Source organism: Myotis lucifugus, unplaced genomic scaffold, assembly GCF_000147115.1.
Source record: "Myotis lucifugus unplaced genomic scaffold, Myoluc2.0 scaffold_306, whole genome shotgun sequence".
In the NCBI taxonomy this organism is placed as follows: domain Eukaryota; kingdom Metazoa; phylum Chordata; class Mammalia; order Chiroptera; family Vespertilionidae; genus Myotis; species Myotis lucifugus.
This window is the reverse complement of record NW_005871354.1, coordinates 155,740-168,606: the sequence shown is the minus strand read 5'-3', so window position 1 is coordinate 168,606 and position 12,867 is coordinate 155,740. Positions and strand designations below refer to the sequence as shown.

At 50.7% G+C, this 12,867-nt stretch overlaps 2 protein-coding genes across 2 annotated transcripts in view; both read right to left on the bottom strand.

Moving 5' to 3' along the window:
* GAD2 (glutamate decarboxylase 2) overlaps positions 1-1,965 on the bottom strand; it is a 55,904-nt gene extending 53,939 nt beyond the window's left edge. The window contains exons 1-3 of the mRNA XM_023763899.1: positions 1,834-1,965; positions 1,073-1,132; positions 735-884 (exon numbers count right to left, since the gene is read on the bottom strand). Of these exons, the coding sequence (XP_023619667.1) occupies positions 735-884; positions 1,073-1,132; positions 1,834-1,909 (286 nt within the window). The 5' untranslated portion in view covers positions 1,910-1,965. The remainder of the gene's footprint in view (positions 1-734; positions 885-1,072; positions 1,133-1,833) is intronic.
* Positions 1,966-7,257: 5,292 nt separating this feature from the next.
* Positions 7,258-12,867, bottom strand: part of MYO3A (myosin IIIA) — a gene marked incomplete at its 5' end in the record, with an annotated part of 153,542 nt that continues 147,932 nt past the window's right edge. Inside the window, one exon of the mRNA XM_006100272.3 lies at positions 7,258-7,422. Within this exon, the coding sequence (XP_006100334.1) occupies positions 7,293-7,422 (130 nt within the window). The remainder of the gene's footprint in view (positions 7,423-12,867) is intronic.

Below are 12,867 nucleotides of genomic sequence, written 5' to 3'. Positions count from 1 at the left end.
AATTCCTGCATTTCAATTCTAAACTTAATTGCTTTCTTTTTAAAACAGAGTGTGCCTCTTCACAGGGGTTCTTCAGAAACGTTTTTTTCTCAGTAAACCATCCGCCACGATTATGGAAATTGTCCACGTCAGAAGTGTTTGAGGAACCAACGCCTTTGGGCAAACCGGGCAAAGCGGGTCATTCGAAGTTAGGAACTCTGACCCATTAGGAAGGCCCGCTGTTTCCGAGGTCAGTGTGTGTGTGTGTGTGTGTGTGTGTGTGTGTGTGTGTGTGTGTGTGTGTCACGCGCGCTTGTTTGGATGACTAGGTATGTAAATGCGAGGGAGCAAAACCGCTTGCAGTTCTCACGTGAATAGAATCGTTCTCCTGTGAAATCGCAGCTACAAATTACTCTTGCGATCTAAAGACAGAAAGTCTTTTCACTTCTGACCTGGAAACCGAGCCCCACCCGAGGCCTCTCCAGCACCAAGAAGCCGACCAGGAGCTCCCGGCGCGAGGACACCTCGGCCACCGCAGCGCCCCTTCCAACGCGGGAGCCCCGCACCACGCAGAGGCTGGGGTCGGGTCTCGGACCCGGGGCGGGCCCTGCGTGTCTCACTTTCAGCTGAAGATTCTCCTAAAGTCATCCTCCGCCCTCCACCTGGAAGCCGGGGGTCGGGCTCCCGGCGCCGCCGGATGGCGCACGGGCAGAGCTTCGGGCACTGGCTCCAGGGGCCCAGCGAGGCGCCTTTACCTGTTGCGTGCAGAAATGCGTAGTTGACATCCGCTTTGGGACAGCTGCAGGGCTTCTGGTTGCAAGCACAGGCGGCCTTCCGGGAGGTGGCCCGCGGGGGCTCGCTCCCGCCACTCTCCGCTGGCTTCTCGGCGTCTCCGTAGAGCAGAGCTGGGCAAAGACACCGAGCGCGGATTTCGGTCAGCCGCCCTGTGGGCCCGGCTCCCCAGCCCCCGCCCACCCCGCACCGAGTAACCCCGACTCCGCGGCTGAGGATGCAGAGCTGAGAAGGTGGCTTTGCGCCGCGGCCCCGAGGCGCCCAGCCCTATCGCCTCCCGCCCCGGGGTACCGGCTCTCACCGCACAGCTTGTTTCCGATGCCTCCCGTGAACTTCTGGGCCACTTGACACCAGGCTCTCGCTGTAAGAAAAGACAGGCACGAGGTCGGCGAGGCAGAAAGAGAAGAGCAGACAGACGGACGTGCTAAATTTCGTTCTCTGTAAACAGTGTCAATACACCTGGCGTCCGGGAAGGGGCCGCCCCGGGTTCGGCGCCGCGGGCAGGTGCGGGAAGTGCGCGGGAGCCTGGCGATCCCGCCCGGCCCTCAGTTTTCTGATTCTTTCCCCCAAGGTGAAGCCCACACCGCGGCTTCTAGGTGCCAGTCGGCTCCGGCAATCTCCCCCCGCTTCCTGCCTCGCTCGGGCGAGTTTTCCCAGACACCGAGCCTGTCCCTTTCCTCGCAGGCTCTCCGTTCAAACCAAGAATTCTCTCCCCTTTCCCATTTTTCCTTTCCCCACTGCCACTCTGCCCCTCTCTAGGATCCAAGCACCAAGATGGTGGCAGTGTCCCAGGCCTGAGGAATTGAGGGGTCGAGGAAACGCCTCTGATGAGAAGGCTCGCCCAGACTTCGGAGGAGCGGACCCAGGATTCGTGGGGCGTCTTCTTAGGGGATAAGGACCTGCGGGGTTTTGGTCTCTTGGGCCATCAGGGACCTACCCCGAGAGGAGGACGCAGCCGCTGAAGTTTCCTATTGCAGGTGGAAAACCTCCTTCCTCTCCCCTAGCCCCGCACACCCCAGTCCACCCTCAAAGCTCGCCTGCTGCAGGTCCTGGTTTTCCTACCTGTGCTGGGGTTCTCGGGATCCCCGGAGCCATCTTCAGAGCCGAAAGACCAAAAGCTGGAGCCGGGAGATGCCATCGGCGCTGCGAGACTGGAGCAGATCGCCTCCGAGTGCGAAGTGTGGGCGCACTGCCCTCGGCTCGGTCCCGCGCGCGCGTGCGTGTGTGTGCGTGTGTGTGCAAAGAGGGCAACGCGCGGGGACCCGCGCGGCCGCGGGTAGGTTTCACTCAGGGACAGGAAACGTGCGTGTCTGCGTGTGTGTGTGTGTGTGTGTGTGTGTGTGTGTGTGTTGGAGTTAGGGCTTTGAGACGTGGCGGCAACGCTCTGAAAGCCTAGAATGCTAAGTAGGGAAGGGGACGGGAGGGTTCTCGGAGCCAGGAGAGGGGAAAGCGCAGAGCGCCCGAGTGATTTTGAAGGCGAGGGAGCCCGAAACGGATGGATGAGCGGGCGGCGGGAGTGCGCTGAATCAGGAGGGTGAGACTGACAGCGCTCAGGAGCGGGAGTCGGAGTGAGTGGGTGGGAGGTGTGCCCGCGAGCTCCCGCAGAGGGCAAGGCGGGAGGGAGCCCGCTTGCCTCCCGGCCCGGATGCGCTGTCCAGGGTGCTAACGCGGCTGACTCGGCGCTGGCCTCTGGGAAGGGTGGACCAGAGAGACTTTGGCGAGGCGGGAAGGGTGGCGGGGAGCAGTTTTACGCACGCTGGGATTAGGGTATTGTTTGAGGTCTGGCTCCGGCTGCGGAGGAGGAGGCGCGGTTCCCGCCCCCGCCTTCCTTCAAGTGGGTGCTAGGGTCGCTGTGACCTCGAGAGACGAGCGACTGGGCCAGAATCCCGAGCGGTTCCGCAGCTCCGAGAGGGGATGGTGGGGGAAGGGCGCCTACGCGTTAATGGGCTCATTTCAGCTTCTTAGTAGCGCCTAATGCCTGCCTACTGAGCCGCGAGGTCCCCGGCGGCGCCCCAGTCCTGGGCTTTCGAGCGCGCTGTCGCCCGATCCACCGTCCAGCTTCTGACTGATGGATGGGGAGAAAGGCTGCCAATTGAGGCAATTAAAATCCATGCTGGAGTCTACCGTAGTCTATCACCGAGGACCTCGGGCTGGAGAAAAAATGAAACAAATGGGAACTTCTTGGAAGGGGCGTGAGGAAGAGCAGAGAAGGAGAGCAGCTAGGACTGGCTGGATTGACAGTCGACGGGGCATGGGATCGGGTCATCTGTGACCTCGGCCTGCGGAGGCGCGGAAGGACCGTTTCTTCCGTGTGACTGCAATGGGTGGGTGCGTGGGAGGCTTGCACAGAGTTTCAACTCCTGTGCAATTTGAGCTTTCCAAATCGGAGGCGGAAAGAAGGCATCTCCTGCTGGGCCCTCTTTGTAGCGGGCCTCAAATCAATGACCCCTCTCCCCCGAGAATCTCTAGGATAGAATGTGTGTGGGGGGGAGGGGGGGAGGGAGTAATTGGCTATATCTGTGGCCTGTGGAAAAGGGGTTTCTCCTCTCCTGAGGAAGTTCAAGTCTCTCCTCTCTTAAAATTTCCTTTCTCTAAAAGCTGTTAAACAAAGGGAGGGCGCCCTGAGAACTCAAAGCCCGCTGAGCTCGCATTGCTTTTCCGTAGCCATCTAGAGAACAGCGACCCTCCCGCACACTAAGCTGGTGGAGAGAGGGGCGAGGAGGACCTGGTGGGAAAGGGCTGTGTTCGGCCTCCCTCGGAGGCGTTCATTCCTGACGTCCTGCTCCCCTTGGGCAAACGCTTCTCATTTCCATTGTGTTGCAACCACTCTTTCTCTGACCTCCTAACCAAGTCACCAAAGCTGCTGCCAAAGCAGAGATCCACGGATCCTCCGTCTCGGCCACCACCCCTCGGCCCTGGCTGAGAAAGGGCATCGTGGGGCTAGCATGGCCGCCTGCAAGTTCAACTCCAGTGTCCCGAGGCGCGAGGAAGCCTGGTCAATTGTCTCCACTAAGCTGTGTCTTCTTCCCACGTGCCCGATCCCGAAGGAGCCGTTCCATCGGTCCCACGGCCGCCGGGCCCACTCTGGGAGTGGGCGCAGGGAAGGGCGCAGAGCGGGCTTTGTTCAGAAGCCTGCACCAGGCTGCGGGCGCGAGGTGAGCGCCAACCCAGGCCTCATTGTGGCCCCTCATTGTGGCTTCCGGCTCCAAGGCTCCCGTGAAGCCAGGTCACAACTCTGGGGGTGTCATGATGCGGTAGTTCCGCCTTCTGGGGCGAAGGGCGGCTTCGTGGCTCTCGCTTCAGCCATGCAGATGCGCGCCCGAGAGCCCGGTTCTTTGTTTAAATCCACACCAAATCCTGCAAATGTTTCCCTTCCAGCCAGCAGGTTGGGGTGGCAGGACTTTTCTACTATGGATGAGTGGTCGAAAACAGAAAGGTTCTTTAAAACGAGCATTTAACACACACACACACACACACACACACACACACACACACACACACACATCCCCGAAGGACGAAGAAGATTAAAACACGAGGAAGGTAGAAATCACACCTGGATTTCACGGATTTTTAAAACACGGTGGCTTGAAATTCTACCCCATTAAATCCCGCGGCTCCGGAGTACTTTGGGTCCAAGGGTAGTATTTGCAGGTTTAATGTAACACCCTACTTCAGAGGCGCTCGGGATCTGATTTGTCCTTCCCTAACGCCGTCCCGCCTAGACGGCAATTTGCTGTTTACAGACGCATTTCACAAAGGAGCCCACACCCCACCCCCCTTGCTGGGCTTGGGGTTGGAGATAACAAAAGAGCTCTGGGAGGTAATAATTACAGTCATTAGTTCACAAAAGAGGCGGCCTCCGACAGGGAAAAGGAGGCGGCCAGCTCTGGGGAAAAGCTTTCCAAGGAGAGAGAGACCCACACTCCCGCGCGCGCGGCTGGCAGGCCGGCTCCCTCGGCTGACCTATTTTTTGTCCGTGGATGATCCAGAGATCGCGCCGCAGGCCCGCCAAAGAAGGGTGTGCGGTACAGGTTTTCCCTTATGTCCTCCCTGTGCTTACAAGTCGAAGGACAGAGAAAGAAGGGAGATGGGAAAAGATTAAAAACAAATAAATACAAGAGAAAAAACAAAAACATTGTATTTCACCTAACGTTTGCCATTCTCTTGGCGGGGAGGGTAGGATGTTAGGCGCATTCTCTACCTTTCCCCTGCGCTCAGTACTTTTCCATTACCCACTGCTTGGGGATTTCGCGATTTTCCTATTATTCTCATTTCAGATTTTGCAAGACATGACGAATGGCTTGCAGTTTCCAGTAAACAGCCTTTCCCAGTTCGCTGTGGACTGCCTACACCCGGCTTCCCGCCATCACCTGGCACCTGGTCCGACCGGTTACTCCGACCTGCACAGGAAATACAAATATCCCGCCCCCCCTACACTTGATCGCTGACAGGACACACTGGTCTCAGCCGCTGTGAGAGAATGGAACACCAATTTTAAAACTCGCACAACGTCTTTTGGCCTGGATCCTGTCTGCACGGACCTAACAGAGGGGATTTCGGGGACGGGTCATTGCCTCCCTTTCCAGCAACGGAAGGGCCAGGCTGCCAGGGCTCTGGTCTGCAGGGACCACTCGGGAAGGCTGGGTTGACGTAGGGGCCTGCCAGGAAGCTCGGCCTTTACCCCCAGATCCCTCTCGGCGGCCTGTGCGCTGGGTAGGGGCGGAGGGCCGGGCCACCTTCGGTTACGGAGATCGCTTCCTCCCGAGACCCGCCAGTGAGCCGTGTCCTGCGGCGCTGGTTTCGTGAAGTGTCGGGGCCCGGCCCCGCCCCGCCGCCCGCCGCAGCTCGGACGCGATCCGCACAGCCCACGGCGCGAACCCAGGGAAAGAGCAGGCCTAGATAGAGTGCACTTGGCCTTGGATCTCAGCCCTGTCTCAGTACGAGGTTGCCCCTCGGGCGCGTCTCATTTGTAAAATTAAGAGTTTGCATGAATCATCTCTGGGGGCCTGTGAGCGCCCATTCAGTGGGATGGAGAAAACCTTACATCCAGGTGACCAAGCGGCACAACATAATCGGCCAGCGCACGTGCCCTCACCTTCTCCTCGAATAGTTCCCCAAAGTCTCCTGTCTCTGGGCCATGGGTGTAGGAGCCGGGACAAGGCAGACAGTGCAAGCCCCATCCTAGCCAGAACCCTCCTTCCAATCAGTCCTCGATGGAACCACCGCGCCACCCTTCCTATGACCTCTCCTGGTCTCAAAGACACGGAGGGTTAGCATAATATGCTAATTAGACCGGACGTCCTTCTGGACAAAGGGAGAGGGCGCCTCAGCAGAGGTCCCTGGCCCGTGGAGGCGGTGGGCGGTGGCGGGGCCAAGGCCCTTGCACGAATTTCAAATTTCTAATATATATTATTGATTTCAGAGAGGAAGGGAGAGAGAGAGGATAGAAACGTTAAGGATGAGAGAGAATCATTGATTGGCTGCCTCCTGCAGCCCCCTACTGGGGATGGAGCCTGCAACCCGGGCATGTGCCCTTGACTCCAATGGAACCTGGGACCCTTCAGTCCGCAGGCTCACACTCTATCCACTGAGCCAAACCGCCTAGGGCCTCTCCATCTTAAATTCACCAAAATTCAGAGCTGGGAGATTGCTTCAAATCTGCAGACGGGGAGAACCTAAAACATCTGACAGTTCATTCAGTAGTGGACCAAAAATTTTATAGGCGGGGCCAAAAGAAGCCACAGTGTTTGGGCAGGCTGTGTGTGTGTGTGTGTGTGTGTGTACGTGTGTGCAGTGTGTTGGGGGGGTTTGGAGATTTGGAGGCCACGTTTGTGTCACAAGTACAGGTTGTAATTTCGTATGAGCCTTTGGGGTGCTGGTGGTGAGTTGTTCGCTGGTGGAAACAGAAGGCGAGGCACCTCGCCCCCCTCCCTGGTCATGCCAGCCTGCACAGCAGGGCCACAGGAGCTAGACCTCCCAGGAGAAGACACGGACTCTCCAAGGCACTTCCTTTATTTAGTAACTTAATAACCATGGGAAGGCAAAGCACGAGTTTAAGTTCATCTTCAAAATTTCCCCACATCCTCACGCTTCTCCTCCCACCCAGGATTTATTGTTTTAAGAGACTCAACCCGCCCACGAGTGTGCCTTGGGCTTGGGAGAGGCATTTCCAGGAAGTAGGAACTCTTTGAAGTCGCCCAAAATGAGAGAGGAGGGGGGTCAACGAGAGCTCAGGCGCCTTCCAGTCATCAGAAGGAGTGTGGCAGCCAAGTGAACAAAGAGCTGCATTGGGGGCTAGCGACAGGGGCTGGTGGGCTGGTGGGAGTGGAGGGTGAGGGAGCGCAGCCAGTGGGCGTCGGAGAGCTCCCAGGTCTTCGCCCTCCGAGCGCCAAAGCTGGCCGAGGCCCTCCATGGAGAGCGTAGTGGGTAGCCCCTGCCAAGATCGGGGTCCAGACTTCAGCGCGTTGGACCCTGCAAGCAGCAGTCTCGGGCACATTACGGCTGCGGCTGTGGCGGAGGGGCTACACCTGCTGGACCAGGCGCCGGCGCTGGGAGGTTTTGCGCAGGAGCCTCCTGTAGTCGTAGGGATTGCTCGAGGGTCCATTCTCCCCCTCCTCCTCCTCCTTCTCGGGATCCTCCACCGCCCAGCACCTGCCAGCGAGACCCAGAGCCCAGCGTCAGTGGCGCCATCACGTGCAGCGCATCCCCGCCCACCCCGAGTTAGCCGAGTCTACACATTCTTCTCCACACATTCCACCATCGTCAGGCATTTGAAAACCGTACAGTTAAGTAATCAGGGTCGTGGTCAAACGGATCTGCGATAATTTTTCTCAGCAGGTTTTCAAAGCTCCTCTAAGCTGAGGAGCAGAAGAGCTGGTGGAACCTGGTGACTTTGTGTTTGAATGACAGCTAAGTAAAGCACCAGAGAATGTGTAGTTCAGAAAGACTAGCTTCTTTGGGCTTGAAATAGCTCACAAACAATAAACAAGTACTTACTTTAGTTGCCTAATAGACAACCATTATTTTGCATTTTTACACTGTTCAAATGTTTCTTTTTTTTTAAATATATTTTTATTTATTTCAGAGAGGAATGGAGAGAGAGAGAGAGAAACATCGATAACGAGAGAGAATCATCGACCGGCTGCCTCCTGGGGATCCAGCCCGCAACCCGGGCATGTGCCCCTGACCGGAATCAAACCCAGGACCTTTCAGTCCAAAGGCCGACGCTCCATCCACTGAGCCAAACCAGCTAGGGCTCAAATGTTTCTTAAAAACTCTCCTGCCAAATCTAACACACCACTGGGTTAGCTACACAGTTGGTGTTAGACCTGTAGGCATTTTCAATAAGGCTATTGGGCCGAATTTCCTACCGCTGGGAAACCCTGCCAATGATTACCTGTGGATTCTACAGCTTTCCCTGGGGAAGCCATGTACACGTAAAAGGCAGCCACGGAGACTCATCCATTTTATGGAGCAACCACTAAGTGTCAGCCACCAGTGCAGGTGATGAGTGAGCAGAAGTCCCTGCTCTCATGGAGTTTATAGTCTAGTGTGGGAAAGGACCATAGAGAGCTTCTAATACCAGATGGTAAGAGGAGCCAGACCAACCAATTAAGTAGCTAATGGGAAAGAGTGGTGTGTGTGTGTGTGTGTGTGTGTGTGTGTGTGTGTGGACAAGCCATTTTCTAGTGGTCAGGAAAGGCTTTTCTAATAAGGTGGCATGTGAGGAGAGAGCTGAAGGAAGGGGAGGAGTGGGGCAGGCAGATTTCTGAGGGAATGACAGTCATTCCAGGATGACAGTCAAACAATGAAAAGTTTTCAAGACTACAGTGTATATATTGTGCTCAAGGAACAGCAAGGAGGCCATTGAGGCTTAAATGGAGCAAGCCAGAGGAAGAATAGCAAGGGATGAGAGCAGGAGGAGTGAGGAGATAGTATGGCAGACAATTTAGTGCTTTGAGACCATAGCAAGGACTTGAATATTATTTAGAGTGAGAGAAACATTGGAGAGTTCTGAGCAGAAGAATGATTCCTAAAGGGACCTGACTCTCAGAGAGGAAGTAGGGAGGTCTGTTCAGGCTTCTAGAGGAGGTAAGACATTGATCAGATTCTGGTCATATTTGGTAGGTAGAACTGAAAGAGTTTGCTGATGGATTGGATATAGGACATAAAGAAACGGAATTGAGAATGTCCCTAAGGTTTCTGGCTTAATCAACTAGAAAAAGGGGTTGCCATTTGAGATGGGGAAGGCTGCAGAATAGTATTTTTTGGGGGGTGGGGGTAAAGATTTTGGTTTTGGTTATACTAAGTTTACTTATTAGATATCCAAGAGGGGGTATTGAATAGGCAGTTGGCTACATAAGTCCTGATTTAGGCTAGATATTTCAGTTCAGGAATTTTAAGTAAATAGATGATACTTAAGGTCTTGAGTGTATATGTTGACAAAGCAAAGGACTGGTACACTCGAATGGTTGAGAGATCAGTGAAATGAGGAAGACTCAGCAAAGGAGAATAATGAGGAGGAGTCAGGGAGATAGGAGGCAAAGAAAGAGAAGTCCTATCCTGGGGGCAAATGGAAAGAAATGTTTAAAGAAAAAAAGGAGTAACTGTAAAGAAAACATGTTAAATGTTGATAGAGTGAGATAAAGATTGAGAATAGATAATGGCAAATGGCAAAATAGAGGTCACTGGTGGCCTTGGCAGGGACATGTTCAGTGGAGTAGTTCAAGAGTGAAGTGGCTCAAGAGAGATTGGGAAGAGAGGGCACGGAGGAGGTTGAGTCATTCTCATGTATTACCCTTGCTATAATGTAGAACAGGAACATGAGTAGTTTGGCAGGGGACTGAGTCAAGGGTATATTTTATGATGGTCCAACTGCATCCTGTTCACAAATTGTCAGGAATGATGTTGTAAAGAGAACAAATGTTCAAGTTGCAGAGAAGAGGGGATAATTACAGGACAGTGTTCTTGAGTAGAGGAAGGAACTGGATTCTGTGCACAAAAGGAAGGTTTGGTCTTACCTGGAGGACAGTCATCCATGCTAAACTGAGGGAGGTATATGAATAAGTGATAGATATGGTGGTGGAAACATGTATCTATTCTCTACTGTTGTTTTCTTAGGAAAAAAGGTTGTCTGATGAGAGTGAGTAGATTATGAGGGTTTGAAGAGAGAAGAGGAAGTCTAAAAGAATGAACTGGGAAAGTTGCATAATGGATTTTTAGGGAAATGTAGTATTACAAAATGACTCTTAAGTGCCTGCCTAATGTGTGTGGTCATAAGTTTTAAATGATAATAGACTGTTTTTTTTTAAAGCTACATTCAGCTACATGGGTACATGTATGGATTGGGTAGGAAGCTGGGTTTACCCAGCACTGGGGTTTACCAGTTGAATATAACTGAAGGAGAAAGGGGCAAGGTCATTGAAGGTATATGCAAATGAGTGAAAATACTGACCGGCTAGAAAGGAAAGACTAGAATTTCTGCAGATGGAATAGGCTTTTATTCTAGCCCACTCTAAATAAAGAATTTAAAAAAAGAAATCCTTTGGGTTTTGCACAACAAAGGAAATTATCAACAAAACAAAAAGACAACGACTGAATGGGAAAACATATTCACCAATGATACACTTGATAATGGTTTCATATCCAAAATTTATAAAGAACTCATACAATTCAACATCAAAAAACCCAAAACAATCCAATTAAAAGTAAACAGAGAATCTAAAAATATACTTCTCCAAAGAGGACATACAAATGGCCAATAGACATATGAAAAGATTCTCAATGTCACTAGTCATTAAAGAAATGCAAGTGAAAACCAAAATGAGATATTACCTCACACCTGTCAGAATGGCTACCATCAATAAATCAATGAACAGCAAGTGTTAGTGAGGATATGGAGAAAAGGGAACCCTTGTGCACTGTTGGTGGGAATACAGATTGGTGCAGCCACTACGGAAAACCGTATGGAAGGTCCTCAAAAAACATTACAAATGGACCTGCCTTATGACTCAGTGATTCCATATCCCAAGAAACCAAAACACTGATTTGAAAGAATATATGCATCCCTATGTTCATGCAGCATTATTTACAATAGCAAAGATTTGGAAGCAGCCCAAGTGTCCATCAGTAAATGAGTACATATAAAAGCTGTGGTACATTTACACAATGGAATACTACTCAGCCATAAAAAAGAATAAAATCTTATCATTTGTGACAACATGGATGGACCAAGAGGGTATTAAGCTAAGTGAAACAAGCCAGTCAGGGAAAGACAAATATCATATGATCTCATGTATATGTGGAATATAATGAACAAAATAAACTGACAAATAAAATAGAAATAGATATCATAGATACAGAAAACAGACTGATGGTTGCCAGATGGAAGGGGGCTTGGGGCACTGGGTGAAAAAGGTGAAGAGATTAAAAAGTACAAATTGGCAGTTATAAAATAGTCATGGGGATGTATTGTAGAGCATAAGGAATATAGTAAAAAATACTGTTTTAACTATGTAGGGTGCCAGGTGAGCACTAGAAACATTGGGAGGAACACTTTGTAAAGTTTTATGATTATCTAAGCATCATGCTGTATACCTGAAACTAATCTATATAATAAAATCCTAAGCGGCCATTATGGTGGAACGACCAGAACGACCAGTCGCTATGATGCGCACTGACCACAGGGGGCAGATGTTCAATGCAGGAGCTGCCCCCTGGTGGTCAGTGAGCTTAAGGAGCTGTAAGGAGCAAGCAGGCAGGTGGTAAGGAGTGAGGGATACCGGATTGTGAGAGGGTTCGGGCCAGGCATGAATTTTGTGCACTGAGCCTCTAGCATAAAATAACATTGAATGTAAATTGTACTTGAAAATTGAAAAAGAAAAAGAAAAAGAAAGAAACCTTTGGGAAGGTCTTTTAGGGCATCATGAGCTCAGTGGATATTTGATAGGGAAGGACTTTGGGTGGTACCTATGGGGAGGATCTTGGGTAACTGACTTGAAATCTCATTACTGTTCATCTCATTTCTGGTAAAAGAATATTGAGGATCAACTATCTGCCAGGTACATGACATATATTATCTTTAATTCTAAAGACAGCATGACAAAGCCTTAGTTTTTTTTTATCCTCAATCTATAAATGAGAAAATTCTAGTTGATATGACTAATGAGGAATGGAGTGGGTTTCAAATTCAGGTCTAGACACTTAGATCTCATACTTTCCCAACTGTATCCCTTTGCCTCTTTTCTGCTGACACTTCTTTCATAATTCTCCTAACCCTAAAATGAGGAACTCTTGTTCCATTTTATGTCCCCACCCTACCCCTCCCATCCTCCCTATATCTTCTTGTTCAAATTAAAACCAACTATGACTTAAATACCCTACATTACTCTCTATTGCTTAACAGAGACCCCACTACTTTCTGTCTTAGTATTAGCTAAGGAGACATCAGTTCTCTTGTTGCTCTCTAATGCTATTCTCTAATCACTGACTACCTGCCACCATTTTTATTCATTATGAGACTCTTAACTTATCATTGCTGTTTCTGATTCCCAGATCTACTCACACCTTCCTGGGTTATATCAGTACTTGGTGTGTGTGTGTGTAATAATATAACATTGTGAGAATAATATATTATACTTATTAAAAATGATATAAATATGTTATATTTATGTGCTATATATAATATAAACCATATATATTCTACAATAATTTAATATATAATACAATTTATATTCTTTCTGTAGTACTAACACCATCCAACTTTTAGTTTAGACTCGAGTTTCTCTAACTGTCCTAAGTGTCCTTTAGAGCTGTTTTTCTGCATTGTTTTTTATTTTAAATTCAGGATCCTATCAAAATTTACCTAGTGTCTTTGGGTATTTTTTAAAATCCTCACCCGAGGATATGTTTTTTGTTGATTTTAGAGATAGAAGAAGGAAGAGAGAGAGAGAAACATGGAGTGGTTGCCTCCCATAGGTTCCCCAACTGGGGGTCAAACTTGAAATTGAGTATGTGCCTGACCTGGAATCAAACCTGAGACCCTTGGGTGCATGGGATTATGCTCCAAGGGACTGCGTCCCACTTGCCAGGGCCATT